Source organism: Leucopleurus acutus, assembly GCF_964270905.1.
Source record: "Leucopleurus acutus genome assembly, chromosome: 19".
Lineage (NCBI taxonomy): Eukaryota > Metazoa > Chordata > Mammalia > Artiodactyla > Delphinidae > Leucopleurus > Leucopleurus acutus.
In genome coordinates this window covers 13614936-13638825 of record NC_139161.1, presented here as the reverse complement: position 1 = coordinate 13638825, position 23890 = coordinate 13614936, and the positions used below count along the sequence as shown (strand labels likewise).

General features: G+C 40.9%; 1 protein-coding gene across 11 annotated transcripts in view; it reads right to left on the bottom strand.

Moving 5' to 3' along the window:
• Nucleotides 1-23433, bottom strand: part of BPTF (bromodomain PHD finger transcription factor) — a gene marked incomplete at its 5' end in the record, with an annotated part of 140514 nt that extends 117081 nt beyond the window's left edge. For 10 of the 11 annotated variants that reach the window (XM_082860455.1, XM_082860461.1, XM_082860460.1 and 7 more), the window contains one exon: nucleotides 22815-23433. In XM_082860455.1, coding sequence (XP_082716581.1) covers nucleotides 22815-23433 — 619 coding nt within the window. The remainder of the gene's footprint in view (nucleotides 1-22814) is intronic. The other variant, XM_082860465.1, reaches the window with a different exon arrangement.
• Nucleotides 23434-23890: the final 457 nt, after the last annotated feature.

Here is a 23890-nt window from a genome sequence, read left to right as displayed (position 1 = left end):
AAAGCAAAAATTTTTAAATCCCTAAATGGAACAAAGATTTTGTAATGATAAAGGATGCAGTCTACAATGAAGATGTAACAGTTATGAACAACTTAATAAAAAGTAAATATGATTGTGCCAGTCCCCAACTTTAAGCCTTTCAGTGAGTCCCCACCATACTTGGATTAAAATCCAAACTCCTTCCTGAGACCTACAGGGCCCTCTGCGAGGTACGCCCTGGCTACTGCTCCAAACTCAGCCTCCCCCTCTTCTTTCTGCTTCAGCCACACTGGCCTCCTGGATCATGCAAAGCTCGCTGCCTCCCCACAGCTGTTCTCTCTACCTAGAATACTCTCTCCCACTCTGTCAAGTGGCCAGCTCCTCATTCATTCAGCTCTTTTCCCTCATAGTATTTTATCACACTTAAAAGCCTTACAGTTTCATTCAATTAACATATGCCTCCACTAGACTGCAACTTCCACAAAGGCCAGGACAATTTTTTTTTTTTTTAATTTATTGGCTGCATTGGGTCTTCGTTGCTGCGCGTGGGCTTTCTCTAGTTGCGGTGAGCGAGGGCTAACTCTTTGTTGCGGTGCACGGGCTTATCACTGTTGTGGCTTCTCTTGCTGCGGAGCACGGGCTCTAGGGGCGTAGGCTTCAGTAGCTGTGGCAGGTGGGCTCAGTAGTTCTGGCTTGCGGGCTCTAGAGCTCAGGCTCAGTAGTTGTAGCGCACAGGCTTAGTTGCTCCGCAGCATATGGGATCTTCCCAGGCCAGGGCTCGAACCTGTGTCCCTTGCATTGGCAGGCAGATTCTTAACCACTGCGCCACCAGGGAAGCCCAGGACAATTTTTGTTTGGCTTCTCAGGCCGAGTACTTATTACACTTCCTGGTACATGGCAGATTCCTGAATTAGTTGCTGCATGAATTAATAAACCAAATAAATTGGCGTCAAACAATATAAAGCAAAACTATAAGAAATCCAAGAAGAACTGGACAGAAACAGAATAGTAGCAGGAGATTTTAAGACACTTCTTTTTAATCTTAACAGCTCTAGTAGACTGACTAAATAGCTAACATGAACGCAGGTCACAAATTCAAATGTCCACAAAGAGGAGGTAGAAGAGTGAGTAAAGAGGACAGACAGGCAATCCACAGGGCACAACTAGAACTAACCTAATCAAGAAAAGGTGGGACCAAGCACAATAAATAAAATTGGTGATGATAAAGGGGAACTTGCCACAGGTACAGAAGCTATTAAAAGAATGCTAATAAAAAAAAAAAGAATGCTAATAAAGTCTAAAACCTGGGTGAAAGGATGACCGTCAGAGAATTACCAAACACCAAAACTAAATCAAAGAACAGAAAACAAACCAATAATTATCGGAGAAACTGAAGATGTCAGCGAGCTCTTGCCCCTAAAACAGCACCCAGCCAGGATGGTTTTCAAAACATTCCAGAGGACAGAAAAAGAAGAAAAGATTTTAAAAGTCCTCTTAAAAAAACCAGGAATAACAGTGACACCAAAACCTAATAACAAAAGACATGTACCACCCCCTCCACAAAAGAAATGATGGGTCAATCATAGTTATTAAAATAAAGTTAAAAATAGCAAATAAAATCCAGAAGCATACTATGTGTAAATATCTATGAAAAATTACAGAATAATACATACCTTTTAATCTAGCAATCCCCTTTCTAAGAATTTACCATATAACATAACTCACATGTACATTCATTTTGGCACTGTTTGCAACAGTGCCAAAGCTGCATATAACCTAAATGTCCACCCAGTAAGGAACTGGCTAAAACAAAAAACTATAATATTGTACTTCCGCACAAGGGAACACTATGCAGCTCACAAGAAGAATGTGGTCCAAAGCCAAGCCAAGATGGAGTAATAAGCTCACTGGAGATAATGGCTCCACTAAACTGAAAACTCTGGACAAAATACAGAAAAAGCAACCACCAAAGGATTATGGGGGGGAGGGGGGGAAGCAAAAGCACAAGGACCAGGTAGGGGAGTCGAAACTAGAAGAGGCAACAACAAACAACAAGCAGAGGTCTGTTTCCCTATTTTCTCTCCTGGAATAGAACAAGCTCACAGTGAATCTACAGCAAAAAGCATGAACAGAAAAAACTCAGAGAAGCCCTGTCTTTCAGGCAGAGGACTGAGGAAAAGGGTCCCCTGTGTGCTGAAGAGCATGAGGGAAATCCCCTGTTTTGTTGTTATTTTACTTTTTTTTCCCCTCTTCCGGCCCCTGCCTCAAGGGAGGCTCCAACTACAGAACCTACAAGAAACTCACATCTTTCTAGCCAGTAGATCAAGAAAAGGGGCCCCCGCAAGCCAGAGTATGGAAGGAATTCCAGAACATATAGCTAAAGAAAAATCTACAAAGCAGCAAGAGAAAAAACAACATTACATATGAGAGAACAATTCAAATAACCGCAGAGAATGGGACATCTTTAAAGTGCTTAGAGAAATATCAACCCAGCATTCTATATCCTTCAAAAATACTCTTCCACAATTCAGGCAAAATAAAAACATTTCAGATGAAGGAAAACTAACAGAGTTTCCTAAAGCAAACCACTCACTCCTTGATCTTGGCTCTCCTGGTCAGAATTTTGTGTACTCTGTAACATCTTTGGTCATGGTAGTCCAGTTCTTCTAGTAATTTTGTTAATGTGCTGTAGACGATCGACAATTTTAGTATGTAGTGTATGTGATATTAAATTGTGAATTAGTGGGACTTAATGATGTAACAGCATATCAATATTTGAAGATACTGGTACTTGATATCCTGTCAAGGAAAATTTGCCTCCACATTTTAAGTTGGAAAGTCACTGGAATAACTGTTCAGAAAAGAATCACAACTACATGATTTTTTAGAGTTTTGGTATGTATGTTAAGAATTTGTACAAATTGAAAAGTCTGTGTACTGATCATCAAAACAGCCAATAAAATCTCAATTATGAAAGAACAACAAAAAAACAAATGGTAAAAATGGTAAAAGAGGGCTTCCCTGGTGGCGCAGTGGTTGAGAGTCCGCCTGCCGATGCAGGGGACGCAGGTTCGTGCCCCGGTCCGGGAAGATCCCACATGCCGCGGAGCAGCTGGGCCCGTGAGCCATGGCCGCTGAGCCTGCGCGTCCGGAGCCTGTGCTCCGCAACGGGAGAGGCCACAGAGTGAAAACTGGACTTTCAGGAATAAAGGAAGAACAAGAAATTAAAAAACAAAAAAGGTTGTTTCAACTCTTAAGCATACGTACAGTTAAACTCTTTAAAATACGTACAGTTAAAAAATATATATATATGTACAGTGGTTGAGAGCAAAAATTGTAACATCATCTAGTGGAGCTTTAATGTATGTAGAGTCTGATACAGAGGGCCAACTGTACGGTGCCACTTTATACAAGGGATCTGACATCCAGAGACTTTGGTATCCACAAGGGTCCTGGGAATCAATCCCCCACAGATACAGAGGGACAACTGTAGATATATACGACACTTATAGCATTGGGGAGAGGGCTAGGATAAGGGAACCTCTATGGTTGTGACACTTTTAAATTTTACTTAAAGGGATAAAATGCTAACTTTAAGTAGATAAGTATTTTGTAATTCCTAGAGGAACCACTAAAAAAATAGCACAGACATAAACCAAAAAGCTAATAAATTAAAATAGGGCAATGTTCAACTAATCCAAAAGCAGGCAGGAAAGGGAAACAGAGGAACCAAAAAAAAAAAAGATGGGAATTTCCTGGCAGTCCAGTGGTTAGGACTCCATGCTTTACTACCAAGGGCACGGATTCAATCACTGGTCAGGGAACTGACCCTGCAAGCCAAGCTGTGAGGCACGGCCAAAAAAAGAAAAAAAAAAATTATATTAAATGTAAATAGTCTAAATTCACTGTCAGAAGACTGGCTTTTTAAAAAAACAAAACAAGGAACCCCTTTAAAATATATACTAGGGACTTCCATAGAGGTCCAGTGGTTAAGACTCTGCGCTCCCACCGCAGGAGGCACGGGTTCGATCCCTGGATGGGGTAAGATCCCGCATGCCATGCAGCACGGTAAAAAAAAAAAAATATATATATATATATATATATAAATATATATATATATATATATATATATATGACATAGTACAAACTAAAAGGAAAAGGGTGGAAAAAGATACACCATGCTAACACTATTCAAAAAGAAAGACGCTGAACTGGTTATATTAATATCAAACAGTAGATTTTAAGCAAAGAATATTACCAGAGTAAAGAAGGCCATTTCATAATGATAAAGGGGTCAAATAATCAAAAGACCAACAACCATAAATGTTTATGAACCTAATAACAGAGCCACAAAATATATAAGGCATAAACATACAGTACTGCAAGGAGACAGAGAACAAATCTATAACAATAGTTGTAGATTTCAACACTCCTCTCTTAGTAACCGACAGAACAAGTAGATGGAAAATCCGCAAGGATATAGAAGACTTTAAGAACACTATCAACAACAGTTAATCACATTTATGGAACACTCTACCCAACAGCAGCAGACTCTTCCTTCCTAGTACACATGGAATATTCACCTAAACAGACAATGCTTTAGGTCATAAAACAAATCTCAAATGACTTCATTTTTTAAACATTTTTAGTCATACCCAGTATGTTCTCTGACATATGAAGTTAAATTAGAAACCAATTTTTACGATAGTCAAGACGTGGAAGCAACCTAAGTGTCCATCAACAGAGGAATGGATAAAGAACATGTGGTATATATACACAACGGAATATTACTCAGCCATAAAACCACAATGAAACAATGCCATTTGCAGCAACATGGATGAACCTAGAGGAAATCATACTAAGTGAAGTTAAGTCAGACAGAGAAAGACAAATATTATATGATATCATTTATATGTGGAATCTAAAAAAATAGTAAAAATGAACTTATTTACAAAACAGAAACAGACTCACAGACATAGAAAACAAACTTATGGTTACCAAAGGGGAAGGGGGGACAGGGATAAATTGGGAGTATGGGATTAACAGATACACACTACCTTTACATAAAACAGATAAACAACAAAGATTTACTATATAGCAGAGGGAACTATATTCAATATCTTATAATAAAACATAATGGAAAAGAATCGAAAAAAAGAATTAAATAAAACTGAATCACTCTGCTGTACACCTGAAACTAACACAATATTGTAAATCAATTATACTTCAATAAGAAAAAGAAAATCCAGCTTGGAAAAGGAAAACATAAAATCATCTCTATTTGCCAGGCAACATGATTACCTATGTAGAAAATCCCAAGAAATCTACAAAAAAAAAAAAAATCTATTAGACTAACAGTTGAGTTTAACAAGGTCACAAAGATCAATACACAAAAATCAATTATATTTCTATTATAACAATAAATAACTGGAAATTCAAATTTAAAAAATAAGTACTAATTGTAATAGCACCAAAAATCATCAAATACTTAGGTACAAATGTAATAATATGAAAAAGACCAGTAGGCCAAAAACAATAAAACACTGATGAAAGAGATCAAAGACTTGAATTAATGGAGAGACAAAATGTGCTCATTGATTAGACAGTTAAGAGTGAAACACAAGCCACAGACCAGGAGAAAATACATGCACATCACATAGGCAACAAAGCACTTAAATTCCAAACCAAAATGAAATATCCCTTTATGCTTATTAGGATAGCAAAAAACAAAACAAAACAAAAAAGTCAATGGTCAGCATAACAATTCACAGTGAAATATTAGCATCAGTCCCATTAAATTTAGAAAGTGCACTAAGATGCTTCTCATTTCAACTAGTATTTAACATTGTTTTAGAGGTGGTAGACAATGCAATTTGAAAAGAAACAAAAAGGAGGTATAAATATAAGAAAAGCAGATGTATGTATATGCTTCATGTTTGAAGCTGATGAAATGTTATTCCTAGAAATTCCAACCCAATCAAAAAATAAGCTATTAGAAACTATTAGAAAAGAGAAGAGGTGGCTAAATACAAAATTAATTTTTAAAATCCATGAGCTCTCCACTAGAAGCTCCATGACAGCAGACATTTTCATACACAGATTATTTAAAGATACAGTAAGATTTCATGCTATAAGGGAAAAGATTCATAAAACCAATTATGCATTATCCAGTTTTATAAAAAATATGTACGTTTCTACACATGTAAGTACTCCTCATGAATATACACACAAAGCTGGTTATCAAAGGAGAGTGACCAAAATATTAATGTTATCTTCTGAGTTTTCTAAATTTTCTATATTTCTTTCCTGATAAAGAGAAAAAGCAAAAATAAAATTTGAAGTTCTTACTAGACTTTCAAAAGTGTTATTTTAGGGGCTTCCCTGGTGGCGCAGTTGTTGGGAGTCTTCCTGCCAATGCAGGGGACACGGGTTCGTGCCCCGGTCCGGGAGGATCCCACATGCCGTGGAGCGGCTGGGCCTGTGAGCCATGGCCGCTGAGCCTGCGCGACCGGAGCCTGTGCTCCGCAACTGGAGAGGCCGCAACAGTGAGAGGCCCGCATATCGCAAAAAAAAAAAAAAAAAAAAAAGTGTTATTTTAAAAATTCAAAGCTTTTTTCCTAACCTAGTTATCCAAATCACAGATTAATGAATGTCAAGACCTCAGAAAGAGGTTGGCAAACTATGGCCAGCCACAGACTGTTTTTACAAATAAAGGTTTATTCAAACACAGCCATACACATTTGTCTACTTATTGTCTCCAACTGCTATCATGTTACAGTGGCAGAGTTGAGTAGTTGCAGCAGAAACAGTGTGGCCCACAAAGACTAAAATATTTACTATACAGCACTTTAAGAGAAAAGTCTGCCAATCCCTTGCCCATTAGATCATCTAGTCCAATCTACACTTTACAGGTGAGTAAACTAATAAGGCCCACAGAGGAATGATGCCTCTAAGGTCAAATTCAAGCTAAGAAGCAATAAAAAAAATTCCATTCCCACCTGGCCAGAAAACTCTGAAGAGAGACATCTGCCTCCCAATTTAGGAGCTAAACCTCAGGCTTTCATATTATAAATAAGTGTATTTACCAATAAATTGATGAGGAAAGGATTTTGGGCCTAGTCTATATCCAAAAATACCCGCTAAAGGTCTGAGTAAACTTCGGTAAGTTCCAGAAAAAGTCAACTTAAAAGCCACATAAACACGGATTAGGGAAGGTCTAAGAACAATAGTAATGAGAGTATAACCTGGCTCAGCCTATGAAATGTAACCCAACCACCCTACTCTTAGGAATCTACCTTAAAGAAACACCAGGCTGGGTGACTAAAGATACATCTCTAGCACATTTACAACAGCACTGTCTGTAAAAGCAAAAAGGGACTAAAATTCCAATAGGGTTAGTTTTTCAAGGCAAATAAACTTTAACAGCAAATGCAGTTTTGTATTAATAAAGGAAAAAAAAGGCCACTTCACATCTTTAATTTACTTGGACCCTGTAGCATTTGAGTTTGTGTCCCCTGCCATAAACAAGCTCCCATTGTTAGGTTTCTCCTGAAATGCAGGGAGATTTTATAACTCAAGCTGTTTAGGCAATTAAGGATAATAATATATCTGGATAAAGGCAATCTTCCAAGTTTACAGAGAATCAGAAATTTGAGGCATTTCACCCAGACAATTCAAGCTAAAAAGTTCAAATATGTATCTGAAATTACAGTAAAATCACTTTTTAATTTTTTAATTATTTGCATAACCCTGTGAAAGCAGATTATGGTCATAAGTTGGAGAAAAGGGTAATTTACTAAGACTGCAAAGAGTGTGTGAAATAATTTTGATGTTTAGAAAAACAGGGAAAACTGCGCTGATGGGAAGGGCTAAAATTTTATTAGCTATTTTAAATGCTGGACTATTTCCTCAGACAAGTCTCAATATAGCTATGCAAGCATTAGAAGGAAAAAGGACAAGAAGAGAAATTCCACACAGATTAATATGTGCGTTTCTGAAATGCTTTTTAAGTTCCATAAATAGAATACACTATAAACAGACCTCAAAGGAGGCAATGTTAACATCCTGAAACCAAGCAGGAAGCCATAGCAGTAAAATGTAGAAATTGCACCTACTGAACACTGTCATTCAGTATGAATCACTTGGCCACGCAGTCTCCCAAGTGTGTGAATTCTAGAACACATCCATGAGTAGAGAAGAGTGTAAGCATGAGCTTTCTTAGCAAATCTTCTGAGGTTCCATAATTGCAATTTAACATTGGTTAAGTAACAAAAGAATTCCACTCAAAAAGTGATGTCTTTTCCTTGAAAACTACTGAAGTAATTAAATCATTTGTCCAGAGACTCCTGAGAAAGAGGTTTTATATAGAACTCAAGACAACTGAAACAACACACCAGTATGTGACAATTCAGTTCACATACCAACTTTTACAATACAGGAATTCCCTGAGTTATCAAACTAAATTTCTCATCCAAAAGTCTCTGAATTTTAATTCTTTCCCTTTTGTCCTGCATCTACGACTTAGCTTAATTTTATCAGGACCATGGCAGATTTTCTAAAACTGAAGGTTAGCTGACTACCTCTTCCCCTACCCCAGAGAACAACAAACAATGCCATCGTCGCAAAGATGAGCCCAAGTCTCACTGCAGAAATTCAACACCATCACATCCACAAATAACGCTGGGCTGACAGGCTTAACAGAGAAGAACCACAGCCAAGTGCTGGGGCTACCCAGGCCGCGCAGGATTCAGAGCAAATAAAAGGCTAGAGAAAAAGGGATGCTAGGTAAATTCTCACAGTTTAGCAGAAGCAGACTGGCGACAGTAACACGGTCAGCCCAAGAGAACTTTCTGTGATGATATGAAGTGACCCAAATGTTCTACATCACACATGGCTACTGGGCACTGGAAATGTAGCTAGTGTCAATGAAGAACTGAAGTTTGAATTTTACTCAATTTAAATTTAAATAGCCCCACGTGGCTAGTGGCTGCCATACTGGACAGGGCAGAACTAAGGGTGAAAAGAATCTAGAGAAATTTTTTTTGACTCATACACTCAGTTCGACAATTACCTGTGCTGCCTACTGCATGCTAGAGACTGAGCGGCAGGAAGGAGAGGGAGATGAATGAGAGTCTCCCTGCCCTAAGACAGGTTCGGATGAAGGAGACAGACAGATAATTAGAGTCCATTTCAGTACGATGTCTTAACAAATAAAGATATAATGATGAAGGGGTCAAATAATCCTTCCTAAATGTTTAGTACTTAATAACAGAGCCTCAGAATACATGAAGACTAACAGAACTCCAAAGAGAAATAGGCAAATCCATGACAATATTTGTAGACTTCAACAATTCTCTCTTGGTGATCAATAGAACAAGCAGGTAGAAAATCAGCAAGGATACAGAAGACGTTCATAATGCAACCAACTTGACCTAACTGACACTTATGGAACACTCTACCCACCCGCAGCAGAATACACCTTCTTTCCAAGTACACTTGGAACGTTCACCTAGACAGACAACATTTTGGGGCACAAAATAAACCTCTAAAAATGTTTTACAGAATTAAAGTCATACAAAGTATGCTTTCTGAACACAATAAAATTAAATTAGAAATCAGTAACAGAAAGAAAGAAACCTAGAACACCTTGAAATATTTGGAAACTAAACATATAAATGCACATGGTCCTGGGGGGTTAGGGAGAGGTAAAGGAACTTAGTCTCACCTAAGGAAAAGGGAATAGTGACCAGAGAAGACAAGCTGGAGAAGGTGATGGATGGGTGACCAGGAGTTAGTCATCACAGCAGTGAATAACTATGAGGTGTTTTTTTTTTTAAATAAATTTATTTATTTTGTTTATTTATTTTTGGCTGTGTTGGGTCTTCATTGCCGCACACAGGCTTTCTCTAGTTGCGGCGAGCGGGGGCTACTCTTCGTTGCGGTGCGTGGGCTTCTCACTGCAGTGGCTTCTCTTGTTGTGGAGCAAGGGCTCTAGGCGAGCGGGCTTCAGTAGTTGTGGTGTGCGGGCTCAGTAATTGTGGCTCGCGGGCTCTAGAGCACAGGCTCAGTAGTTGTGGCACATGGGCTTAGTTGTTCCGTGGCATGTGGGATCTTCCCAGACCAGGGATCGAACCCGTGTCCCCTGCATAGGAAGGTGGATTCTCAACCACTGCACCACCAGGGAAGCCCCACTACGAGGTGTTTGAGGGGAACTTTTACAAAGAATTCAGCATTACTTGACAATCAAATTAAAGGTGAAGAGAAATAAGTTGTGAATAAAGAGAGAAATAAAGGAGATTTAGAAGTCAATTCAACCTTGACCATATCCCAACTAACCAATCTATCACTAAGATGTGACATCCTAAATACTAAATTATTTTTTGAATATTTCTCTCCAAGGTACAAAATCTGTCACCTGGTCTACTTCAACAGCCTAATTCCCTTCATCAATTCTTATCCCACTCCAATTCATTATCTATTCTATAGGCAGAGGGACTTTTTTTTAAAAAACACCAACCTGATCACAGCACTGCTGGCTTTGAAATCCTTCATGGTTTTCCCTCCAGTCCATTGCATGTGGTGATCCTATGGCCTAGAATCCTCTTTCCCCTCCCCTCTGCCGGCTACTTCCATTTGGAGCTCACCTGTCACCTCTTCAGGGAGGCCTTTTCTGACACTCCCCGCCCCCCCCCACGCCCATGAAGTCATTCTTACTTGCCCCTTTTGGAAGCACTTCTCTCACTGTTACACTGGCTACCCTCCCTGTTGTTTCAGGGCAGGGGCCATGTCTGCTTTATTCCTGGCTGCATCCCAAAGAGTACCTGGAACATAGTAGGTTCTCAACAGGTATTTTTAAAATAAGTGAACAAATAAATGAAGCAACAGAAGATGAGGCTGGTAGAGGAAGCAAAAGCCAAGTCAGAACTATCCACCTACACTAAAGCACATAATCATTTTCCCACAGATTTTTAAGAAAGGGCATAACATGGTCAGATTTGTCTCAGAGCAGAGCAGTATGTACGTGGAAGATGGATATGAGAGATGAATGGACAAAAGGAAGCCAGGCGGGCAGGCAGGCTGTTTCCTTAAGAAGCCAAGTAAGGGATAAAGAAGGCCTGATTTAGGTAACCATTAGCACGGATGGACAAGAGAGCTGAAATATATTTAAGAGATATGTAAGATGTAAACTTCACAGGACCTGGTGACAAGCCTGCACATGGAGGGTGAGGCACAGGGAGGAGTCTGGTACTTCCTCACTTCTGACTTGGGCAATTCAGTGGGCAGTGCCATTATTCACTGAACAAGGAAATGGGAGGTTAGGAGCAGTCTCTAAAGCATGAATTCTATTTGGAACATGTTGAACTGGATGTGCCTACAGGACTTCTAAGTGGAGGGGTTCAAGAAGTATTCACTCATCCATTAGTTAAAACACAGGAAGGAAACCATGACTACAGAGATTTGGGTGTCAGAGGTCATGAAAGCATTAAATTTTATTAGTCAAAAAATGCAAATTCAAACAAGAGAAACAAGAGAGCTTTTAACCCACTGGATGCAAAGATGGTTTATAAATAACTGGTGCTGGTGAAATGAGCACTTTCATACACTGCTGGTGGAAATATATTTCTAATATTTATAATATAATGACACATATTGTATTAGTATAATATGTATATTATACATTACCTAATATATATGTTATATAATATTTATAATTATTAGTATTACATAGTAAAAGCCTTAAAAAAAACCAGGAATGTGAACCAAGATTTATCTAAAGGTTTAGTCACTACAGGTAATCACAGCAAACGTAAACAGTCGGCCCTTCATATCCACAGGTTTGGCATCCAAGGATTTTGAGGGCCAACTGTACAATACCATTTTATATGAGAGTCTTGAGCACCAGCAGATTTAGGTATCATGGGGTGGGGGTGGGGGGTCCAGCCGCCAACTGCCTGCAGATACCAAGGAATGACTGTACAGCACAGCTTAACTACTTGGTAAAGCCTTAGGATGGGATCTTATGTAGCTATGAAAAGTTATTACACCAGCCCCCTCCTATTCCAATAAATCCTATACACCAAAGCCAGATTATTTTTCAAAAAGCTCAGCTTTTTTTTTTTTTTTTGGCGGCACCACATGACATGCGGGTCTTAGTTCCCCGACCAGGGATCGAACCCATGCCCCCTGCAGTGGAAGCGTGAAGCCCTAACCACTGGACCGGCAGGGAATTCCCAAAAAGCTCAGCTTTATCATGACATACGCCACTTTTAAAACATTCAATGACTACACACTGCCTACTAAGTTCAAATTCCTCAGACTGGCATTTATTCAAATTGGACCAAAACATAATCTCCACTTCTCTACAGTCTCGCCTCCTCCACACTCAGATATCAAGTACGCAGTCCCTGAACGTTCACCTTCCTGTCATCTGTTACCTTTCACCTCCTCCTTTCTCTTTCTGTTCAACCTCCACCTGGAGAAATCCTACCCAATCTTCAAGAAATATCTCAAATTCAACCTTGGTCTTGACACCATTTCTGATCTCCCAAATATATAGAATATGATCTCTCTCCCTAATTTAATTGTTTTTCTTACAGCACTTACCACAGCCTGCCCTATATTATTTTATATTTATGCACTGTTTTATTATTCCCTCTTGAAAGAATAAAGACCTGAGAGTAGGGACCGTTTCTTATCCATCACTGGATCTCTGTGAAGGTTTTAACACAGTACCTTGCACGCTGAATAAGTATTAGATAAGTTATTTTTTAACCATTTTGTAAAGAAATACTTAATGAGACTTCACTTTATATATGATAAATATGTAACATGAGCTAATATCCTTTTCCTCTCAACACTTGGTAAATTGACAACAAAGAAGTACAGAACGTAAAAACATACTAGAACAAAGAGAAAAGAACCACAATGAGGTATCACCTCACACCTGTTATTATGGCTATTATCAAAAAGACAAGAAATAACAAGTGTTGGCGAGGATGTGGAAAAAAGGAAACCCTTATGCACTGCTGGTAGGAATGTAAATTGGTGCAGCCACTATGGAAAACAGTATGAAAGTTCCTCAAAAAATGAAAAATAGAATTACCATATGATCCAGCAATTCCACTTCTGGATATATCCAAAGGAAAAGATATCACTATCTCAAAAAGACATCTAGGGGCTTCCCTGGTGGCACAGTGGTTGAGAGTCCGCCTGCCGATGCAGGGGACACGGGTTCGTGCCCCGGTCCGGGAAGATCCCACATGCCACGGAGCGGCTGGGCCCGTGAGCCATGGCCACTGAGCCTGCGTGTCCGGAGCCTGTGCTCCGCAACAGGAGAGGCCACAACAGTGAGAGGCCCGCGTACCGCAAAAAAAAAAAAAGACATCTATACCCCCCATGTTCACTGCAACATTATTTACAATAACCAAGACATGAAACAACCTAAGTATCCATTGATGGATGAATGGATTAAAAAAATGTGGTGTATACACATACACACACACACACACACACACAATACACATATATGGAATATGATTCAGCCATAAAAAAGAAGAAAATCCTGCCATTTGTGACAACATGGATGGACCCTTAGGGCATTATGCTAAGTGAAATAAGTCAGAGAGAAAAAGACAAATACCGTATGATCTCACTTATATATGGAAACTAAAAAACAAGCCAACAAGCAAGCTCATAGATACAGAGAACAGACTGATGGCTGCCAGAAGCAGGGGATAGGGGGTGGGCAAAATGGGTGAAGGGGGTGAAAAGCTATAAACTTCCAGTTATAATATCAATACAAATAAGTTATGGGGATGTACTGTACAACATGGTAACTATAGTTAAGAGTGCTATATTGTATATGTGAAAGTTGCTAAGAGAGCAGATCTCAAAAGTTCTCATCACAAGAAAAAGAACATGTTTTTGTAACTATGTATGTTGACAGGTGTTAACTAGACTTACTATAGGGATCATTCGGCAATGTATATATATATCAAACCATTATGCTGTACACCTGCAACTAAGATAATGTTGTATGTCAATTACACCACACTTAAAAAAAAAAAAGTTGGCTCAGGGTTCCTAACAGAGAAATTCAGTGAAGTGTGCCTACTCCAAGGTGTGAGCCCTAGTCACCCTCCCTCATCTGGCTTCCCAGGATATTGGTCACGTGCCCTCAGACCCCTACTCCCAGCCCCAGGAAAAAGATTTACGAAATCTTCCCTTAAGAAACCAAATAGACTCACAGGAGAGAAAAAAAAAAAGAGTGAAAGAGAAAACAAAAATTCACAAAAACAAAAATTGATACCTGGGGTTCCACTGCCCAATTACTCTGCAGTGAAACCCACCAGCTGACAACCCATGGCCACCCACAAAGTGCTACCCAGTGCTTCACTCCTAAATATGAACAGTTGAGGATCACGAGGCACTTGAAAAAAGTCTCCAATATCAAAGAGAAAAAACTAAAACCTAAGAAAGGAATCTGAGAAAACAAAAGAAACAGAAGAAATCTTCAAAAAAGAAAAAAAACTATAATAAATATCCTTAGAGAGATAAGTCAGGATGTTGCATCCAAGAAGAGAATGCTCTGAAAAAGGAACAGAGAAAAGAGCTTTGGGAAATTATATATCATAAATAATTATTATGTTAGCTGAACTTTCCAAATTCAATAATAAGAAAACCACCCATTAAAAACTGGGCAAAGGGAGTTCCCTGGTGGTCCAGTGGATAACACTGCACTCCCAATGCAGGGGGCCTGGGTTCAATCCCTGGTCAGGGAACTAGATCCTGCATGCATGCTGCAACTAATTAGTCCACATGCTGCTACTAAAGATCCCGTATGCCACAAGTAAGACCCAGCACAGCCTAAATAAATAAATATTTTTTAAACGGGCAAAATATTTCAACAGACACTTCACCAATGATTTTCTTCACAGACAGCAAATAAGCACGTGAAGAGATACTCAGCATTACTAATCATTAGGGATAATTGACTGATAAAGATACAGTGATATGGGAAAACCTTGCCGTATATCAGGGAAAAACAGTTTGTTTAGTGTCATCCTAGTTATAACTTTTAAAAAATGTGTAGATAAAAGCAGGTTACAGTAAGTGGAATTATATTTATATATATATATATATATATATATATACACACACACACACACACAGAGAAACATGTCTAGTGAGTATCTTTGGTTGGTGGGATTACAGATGATTTTCATTTTCATCTTTATATTATATGTATTTTCCCAAAGGAGTAAATCTACACTATTTTTAAATTTTTCATTGCAATTTTTAAAAACAACTTGAGAATAAATGAGATCTCAGGGGAAGGAGGGAGACAGTGAGGGGGCCAGGGGCTGGTTTGAAAACCTGGAAACCTGGTGTTTAAGGAACAGGCAGAGGAAAATGGCATGGAGGAGAGGAACTACCAAAGAGCTGAAATTATCAAGAGCACTATTTCTACTTTAACTGACCCCTGTAAATAACTAAAGTAAATGTATTATTTATTATAGTTCTAGAATAAATCAGATGTTAGGTAAACTGAATGTTTTGAATGGGTAAATTAAACATTTAGTAATTCTTTTAAAGGGGGGAAATAAAGCTCTATTTTCAGGTACATTTTTATTTAATGTGGTCCTTTAAATATTTTTATACCTTGTGAGTCAGTTGACAGCTTTCGACAGAATAAAATACTACCTCACTACATTGTAAGGTCCCTATATCCCTACAGAGTATCCACTTTCAGTTCAGGAACAAATCCACAGACAATAATAGCTACTATTTATTGAATCTTTACTATATATATGCCAGGCACTGTTCTAGGCACTTCACATGCATTAACCCATTCAGCCCTCACAACATCCTGAATTCAGTACTATGATATCTCCATTTTACAAAGGAGGAAAGTGAGGTACAAAGAGCTGAGCAAAATGCCCATCACAGAGCCCAGATTCAAACCTATGAGGACTGGTTCCAGATCCTTCACTCTTTAAAACTCTGTGCTACATGCTACCTCCCTAGATCCCTGACATTCATAAAAGATTTATCTAAAATCCTGAGACTCTCACGTATCATGACAGCCTAAAATTTTGCGGTGGGCTGACATATGTGGGTGCCTCCGAAGCCTGCCAGACGCCCTCACACTGACTATGTGGGAAAACGACTCCACTTACACTGCTCCTTCTCTGACAAACCCTGGTATAAATTCTCCAAGCTGACCTAAAGCAATCCAAAAATCATAGATATTTTGGAAGATTTACAAACCAGCTCTCATTCATCCTAAGAGAACTGTTTTAAAACTACTGTAATGAACAAAATAAGTCTGGTTATAAAGATTCTACTGAAATTGTATTTGTAATAATCCAGCTATTCCACTCCTAGGATATACCCAAGAGAAATAAACACATCTTGTCCAGACAAAAACCTATACACGAAGGTTAGCAGCAGTATTATTCATAACAGCCAAAAAGTAGAAACAATTCAAATATCCATGAAGTGATGAATGGATGAGCAAAATGCGGTATATCCATATAATGGAATATTATTTAAATACAGTGCTGTTACATGCTCCAAGATCCATGAACCTTGAAAACATTATGCTAAGTGAAAGGAGCCACATATTGTATGATTCCTTTCATAAGAAAGTTCCAAAAGAGACAAATCAACAGAGGATGAAGTAATGGTTGCCAGGGGATGGAGCAGGGGAGGAAGAGAACAGGGAGTGACTGCTATGGATATGGGTTTCTTGTTGGGGTGATAAAAAACGTTCTGGAATTAGATAGGGATGATGTATTCACAACTCCGTGAATATACTAAAAACCATTGAATAATACACTTTTTTTAAAGGGTAAATTTTATGGTACGTATACTGTATCTCAACAAAGCTGCTATTTTAAAAATGCAAAACTGTGTGTGTGTGTGTGTGTGTGTGTGTATAATTTAAAAAAAAAATTTTTTTTTGCCATGCCAGCTTGTGGGATCTTAGTTCCCCAACCAGGTATTGAATCTGGGCCCTCGTCAGTGAGAGCTCAGAGTCCTAACCCCTGGACCACCAGGGAATTCCCAATTTTTTGGTATTTTTTAAATGTAATTTTTATTAAATACTTCTCAAAAATAATTCAGTAATTTAGATGTCCAATGTTAGCTCTTACTGTTACTATTTTTAAAAATCAACCAGCAATCAAAAAATACTTGAGGAATGTAACTTAGTATCTAGAAAAATATACAGAATAATCTGATACATACCAGTATACCAAACAATTAAAACGTTATATGCATTTTAATACTATCTGCATTTTACTGTCTATCTTTTAAAGTGCATTCTGTAAGTTTTTTTTTTTTAAGAAATGTTCTGTCTCCTGAGGCTTATCATTTTAAAGAACTGAAAGCATGAAAAAAATTAGAATAATGAGGGTCAGTGCTAAACTAGTGCTAAATTATGAAGATGAGGCTATAACTGCTATAAGAGGCATTCAAAGAGAAGAGAGGACTTCCCTGGCGGTCCAGTGACTAAGACCCCGTGCTTCTACTACAGGGGGCGCGGGTTCGATCTCTGGTCAGGGAACTAAGATCCCACATGCCAAGCGGTGCAGCCAAAAAGAAAAAAGAGAGAGAGAGAGAGAAGAGACCAAGGTGAGCAACAGAACTCTGGGAAGACTTCTAGGAAGAGATCCCCAGAGCATGGCTAAGGACCAGGGAGGGAGCAATCTAACCAATGCAAAGAGGGCATCTACTAGGATTTGCTCCTGTCTGTGTCACCCAGACTACCAGTCTGCCACCACTACCACCACCTTCTCACCCCTGGCACCCCCCCACCAAGGATCTGCAGTCACAGGGAGGACATGGGGTCTTGAAGAGGGAGGAAAGGCAGACCTAACGGAACAGACCAGAGCTCCTGGCCTTAATATCCTCATTCCTGCTGCACACCCACATTTCAATACCCAGCTCCACTTCCAAATATACACCAGAAGAGTACTGAGCCTGAGCTGTACACAGACCATCTATTATTGCATACCTCAGACACACCTCTCTAATACCCACAGGTCATGTTGTCCAACTTTTTAATAACTCTTTGGGGCCCACATTTTCTTTCTTTTAATTCTCATGTTTAACCTCTTCAGGTACCAATACCTGAAAACAGATCTCATTAATTTCCCTTATAATCTTAAATTCCTGTTCCTACTGAAAGCATTGCCACTCTTACAGAGGCATATCTGATGCATTCCTCTGTCTACACTTCTGATGCTGGAGAATTCTGAAGTACCTCCTGAATTGATCTTCCCATCCAGGGCTACAAAACCCATCCAGATCCCCACCAGTTATCTGTCCTCTTCCAATCCATCCTGCAGAACAGAAGTAATGCTAAACTTCCTGATGTCCCCCTGAAATCATATCCCGCTTGTTTCCAGATCTTCTGATTGATCCCCAACACCCACACATGAAATAGACCGGAAATAGACAGGAGGGTGGGAGGGGAGGAGACTTCAGAAATCACCTCTTCCATTAATTCTCTCAATTTGTGGGGGAAAGAACTGGCTGCATCAGTGATTTAACAGTATCCACGATTTGATTTGGTTTTGTTTCATGCTCCCACATGGTGCTGATAGGAATACAGCAAATCCCTTGGGTGTTCCAGGAGTGAAAAATGACTGAGGATCACTGATCTACCCCAATTGTTATCCTACAAATGAGGGAGAGAGGAGATGCTATAGCCTGGTTCTCTAAGTACTGCCCAACAATGGTGCTTTATTTTTTTATTTTCTATTCACATACTCAGGCTCTTGCTAAAGCAGGTTACTTAAGCCTGCCTGCACCTTAGAATCAGTGCCTTGCTTCATGCTGCTCCCTCCCTTCTTCTGTCCATCCTCAGTAGCCACATGTCCATCCTCACTAGCCACATGTCCATCCAGGAAGCATACACCCACACCAACTCCCCCAAATAGGGTATGATCTCGCCCTCCTTTAAATCTCCACTGCACTTCACACCTCACTTGTAGCAACCAGGAATTCCAAGCACAATGAAAAGATACTTGGTTGACACCAGTGAGAATAAATACTGCCAGCAGGTAACAAATTTTGCTTCAGATCAATCTACAGTTCATTCATGGCACCTACGCCACCCATCTCCACTGTCATAATCCTTAGAGCACAGGTCCCCAACCTTTTTGGCACCAGGGCTTCATGGAAGACAATTTTTCCATGCACGGGGGTAGGGGTGGGGGTGATGGTTCAGGCGGTAATGCGAGCGATGGGGAGCGTCGGATGAAGCTTCACTCCTCGCGCTCACCTCCTGCTGTGCAGGCCGGTTCCTAACAGGTTGCGGACCAGTACCGGACCCCTGCCTTAGAGGACATAAATCACTAACTCTCCCAGGGCAACACCAGCGCTTTTGCTTTCTGAAGTCATCAGAAGCTCCAAATTTCAAAATACCACCTAGGGGCTTCCCTGGTGGCGCAGTGATTGAGAGTCCGCCTGCCGATGCAGGGGACACGGGTTCGTGCCCCGGTCCGGGAAGATCCCACGTGCCGCGGAGCGGCTGCGCCCGTGAGCCATGGCCGCTGAGCCTGCGCGTCCGGAGCCTGTGCTCCGCAACGGGAGAGACCACAACAGTGAGAGGCCCGCGTACCGCAAAACAACAACAACAAAAAAAATCAAAATACCACCTAGGTATTCTGAGAAGTTCCACACAAGTTAAATGCAAGAACTATTCTGTTTAAAGTCTAATTTAACTTTTTTGAATTAGAAAATGCTTGATTTCAAGGTGCTGTCAGAACTTTACCAAATGCCTATTCAAAAGATTTTCTACACAATCCTTCTCAATGTACTGGCAAACTATGTCATAAAACCTACAGGCTGAAATAACTCTAAATTTTAACAATAAAAATAAAGGCCTTATTCAACCAAATGCCTTGAATTTAAGCAAAACTAGATGATTTCAATTTTGTATTAACAAATTGTTATACCTATAATAATATCTGTCATGTGAGTACCTTACGTACCCATTTAAAATTTCTCTCCATTAAAAGGAAAACATTTCACCTCCAGTGAATAAACTTTTTTAAATATATGGTTTTAGAAAATTAAGCTAGTAACATCAACCAATGTCTTTGCATCAACAGGTATATTACCTACAAAGTACTCAACATATGAATAGATGAATGAGTAATTTCTTATACTAGGAATTGAATATTTAGTACTTAAGCCAACATTCTAGTTTACAAAGCTTAATAATCTTCTCTAAATTACCAATAAAGTATATTCCTCTCTGAGCCCTGACAATACAACTGGATTCAAATCCACCAAACATATTTATTTATGAGCTTTGGGGATATCAAACCATCTAGAACATTTTTCCTTCCAAAGCACATACATACACATTTACCTAGAAGTACAGACAATAAAACTAATGAAACAGGTGCTTAGCCTAAACAACTCACTGTCATGCATTGTTATTCTAGGCAAGTAGACGTATTCTAAAAGTTTAGAATGCAAAATGTATCATCTCTTCTACCATAATCTTGAGAAATAATGTTTCAAAAAGTAAAACATCTAACACGTTAACACCACATCCAATAAAGAAAGGAAAATGCCTGGCAAGCAATATGAAACAGCAGCTCAAAACACACTAACCCTGCTACTAAAAACATTCCCTGGTCAAAGTACCAAAATCTAATTAGACCAATATTTAGTTTCCCAAATCCAAAATATTTAGGAATTATGGCACCCACAGTAGAATTAGCACAACTTCATCTATTACAAGTTCTCACCTACTAACAATCATCTGTCCAACCAATCTCTGATGAGCACTGGCTGTGTGAGACACGCTGTACTAGGAAATGCAGGTGGTATAAGATTAATATAAGCATATATAATCCATAATTTCACATAAAGATAGGACAAGCATACACAAGGTGCACTACGAATGTCATCAGAAAAAACGAAATGTCATGCAAGTACATAAAGATATAAGCATCTTTTTAAAAAAGGAAACCTAACCACAAACTGTAATTTAACTCAGCATATACACGGCTCTCAACCCTAAATATTATTTTCTAGGCCTTCAAAGAGGAGTTAAAGTTAGCTGAACCACCCTGCCAAAACACCTTAGCTCTGTCTCATCTGAGAAAACTTCCTCCAATAGTGTAATTTACTCTCCACGGGTCTTTCCATTCTGGGCTCTTGGTAGAAAAGACCACATGTGATTTCCTAAAGTAAAAACTATTACTATAAAAGATGTACTAAAATTAAGTTGGCAAGAAATGAAGAATGGTGTGTAGTCCCTTCTACATACAGGACACAAACACTTGACATTTGATTCATTCCCTTCATTCTCCTGCCAGCTCTCCCCACACCCGACCCCAAAGACAGGCAGATATTCTGTCAGGCAAAAGAAATTACCTTTTTCACGTGCTGTTAGGACAATCTAAACAGGTTTACATCTGACTTAATACTCATACTCCTCCAATGAGTATTTAGGTATTTATAAAAAAACAGACACACTTAAATTTAACCACTTCTACTATCCTAGTCTCTTTTAAAAACAAGTGACACACCTTTATCACTTTGTTAAGATCCTATTCTCTCATGAACTTTACTTTTTAAATGCTCTGAAAACTGGATTCTAATTTAGTTAATCCAGATTAACAAAAATATAAAGGAAAAGTCTTGTAGGTTATCGCTATAAATTACGTTTTTTTTCACAATTTAGTAAGCCGCAAGTACGTATTTAATACAAAGCCGCCATTGTGTGTGTGTATGTGTGTGTTTTTTAAATAAACAAAACGTATCTCAGCACCAGCCTAGAGGAACTCTGAGAAAATAGGAGAGGAGTCACCATGGAGAAATTCATTACAGATCAGGGAGGACTATTATCCTCAGAAACAGAATGAAAATAAAAAGTCATTTTGCAATAAATCTCCCTATACTTCTGCTGTGTGACTTGGGAGTTGGTCCAAAAGTTCATCTTCAGCAATTGCGTCTGCATGATCAACTATACGTCTCTGCAACAGGTGACAGGAAACTGCATTTCTCAGGCAAAGGCATCAAATTAGTTAAGACGCATGTTCCTGAGGTCTCTTATTTTATTTTGCATTTTACCGAAATGATTTTGAATCAGATGAAATACTAAATTTGTTTTGGTTTCCTTTGGTTTTTCTGCTTTGCTTTTTAATCGGCCATTTACCCGCAACTGTTGCACGCGCCCATTAGCACTCAAGAATAAAAACAAACACACAGGACCAGATAAGGCTCCCCTACTAACCCAACTGATCTATTTCCTTAACACACTTTTAAAACCACACAGCTCGGGGTGTGAAGAGAAGCATGTTTTGTGTGTGTTTGTATGGCACAATCTATCTAAATCCTGAATTCCCTTTTTAGGAACAGATATAGAATAAAAATCTAAAAGAAACCACATTAGAAATGCAAAGAGGTCTGCAAAAACAAGAGGCTTCTTTCATTCCAAAAAACCAAACCAAAACAAGGGGAGAAAAATGAATGCAATGGATGTGTGTGTGCCAAACTTTCAACCCTGCCCGGTGGAGACACTGCACTGGCACAAATTTTTAAGAGGAAAAAGAGGGGGTTGGTGGGGGGAGAGGGAGAGAGAGCGCGAGTGTGTGGCCTGCGAACTGCAACAATGCAATCTCCATTTTGAACAATGCGCCTCTTTCCTCTAGTAAATCTAGTTTTTTGCCACTTGATGTGCCGTCGCATTTCCCCTCTGTCTGAGGGGGGAGGAGGGGCTGGGGGGAGACCAGAGAGGGAGTGAGCGAGGGGAGAAGGGGGAGGAGGTGGGGAAGGAGTCTGCAGCAACTGGGCTGGGTGGGTACCTGGAGTGCTGCTATAGGTGCTATGGCTCCTGAAGCTGCTTTCCGTGCAATAACTGGCGTCGTCGTCGTCGTCGTCTTCCATCTCCTCCGGATAATCGGAGTCATCGTCGTCCTCTTCCATCTCATCCTCCTCGTCGTCCTCGGAATCCTGGGTCTCCTCAGCCTCGCCGTCCTCCTCCTCCTCCTCCTCGGAGACCATGTCCTCCTCCTCCTCTTCCTCCTCACTCTCGTGGTCATCGTACACCACTTTGTTGACGGCCCTCCGGGCCGGGGTGGTCCGGGCCAGGTGGCCGCCGCCGCCCCCGCCCCCCGTCCTGCCGCCCCCGCCTCCTCGCCCCCCCCGGCCCGGGGCGCTGGTGCTAGGGGGGGCCGGCGGCGGCGGCGGCGGCTTCCTCCGGCTACTGCTGCCCCCCCTGGGCGAGCTCAGCCGCGTCTTGGGCGCCACCTCAGCCTGGGCGGCGGCCCACCTGCCCCGGCTGCTGCCGCGGTGCCGCGAGCGGAGCCCCCCGATGGGTCCGGACGTAGGCGGCGGCGGCGGCGGCGGCGGCGGGGCCGGGGCGCAGCGCTCCGCAGCGGGAGCCGCGGGCTGCTTGGGCGGCCTGCCCCGCCGGCCCCTCATGTCGGAGCCGAGGCGGGGGGAGAAGGGAAAGCGGAGGGGGGAGGGGCGGGCGGAGGGGTGGCGGTGGGGGGCGCCGGGGCCGGGTGGGGAGGCCCGCGGGGCCGGGCGGGAGGGGCCCGGCCGGCGGAAGCGGGTGGAGGGAGAAGGCTCAATCCGAATTGCTGGGGCCCCACTCCGGATCGCCTTCAGCCGCCATCTTGTTTCTTCCCTCTCGCTCGGTGACTGGGGGAACCGACAGCGGCCGCAGGCCCGGAGCGCGGTCACGTGAGCTGCGCCGCCGACGAGCCTGGGACGGAGCGAGGCCTCACGGCGGCCGCTAGGGGGAGCGCGGCAACGCCGGGTCGGGGGCGGGGAGCCCCGGGCCCCCTCCGCTCGGCGTGGCTGGACTGCACCCGCTGGCGGCTCTGAGGAGAGGGTCGCTCCCTCGCGAAGTGCCCCGGGCCAAAGGCCTCAGGAG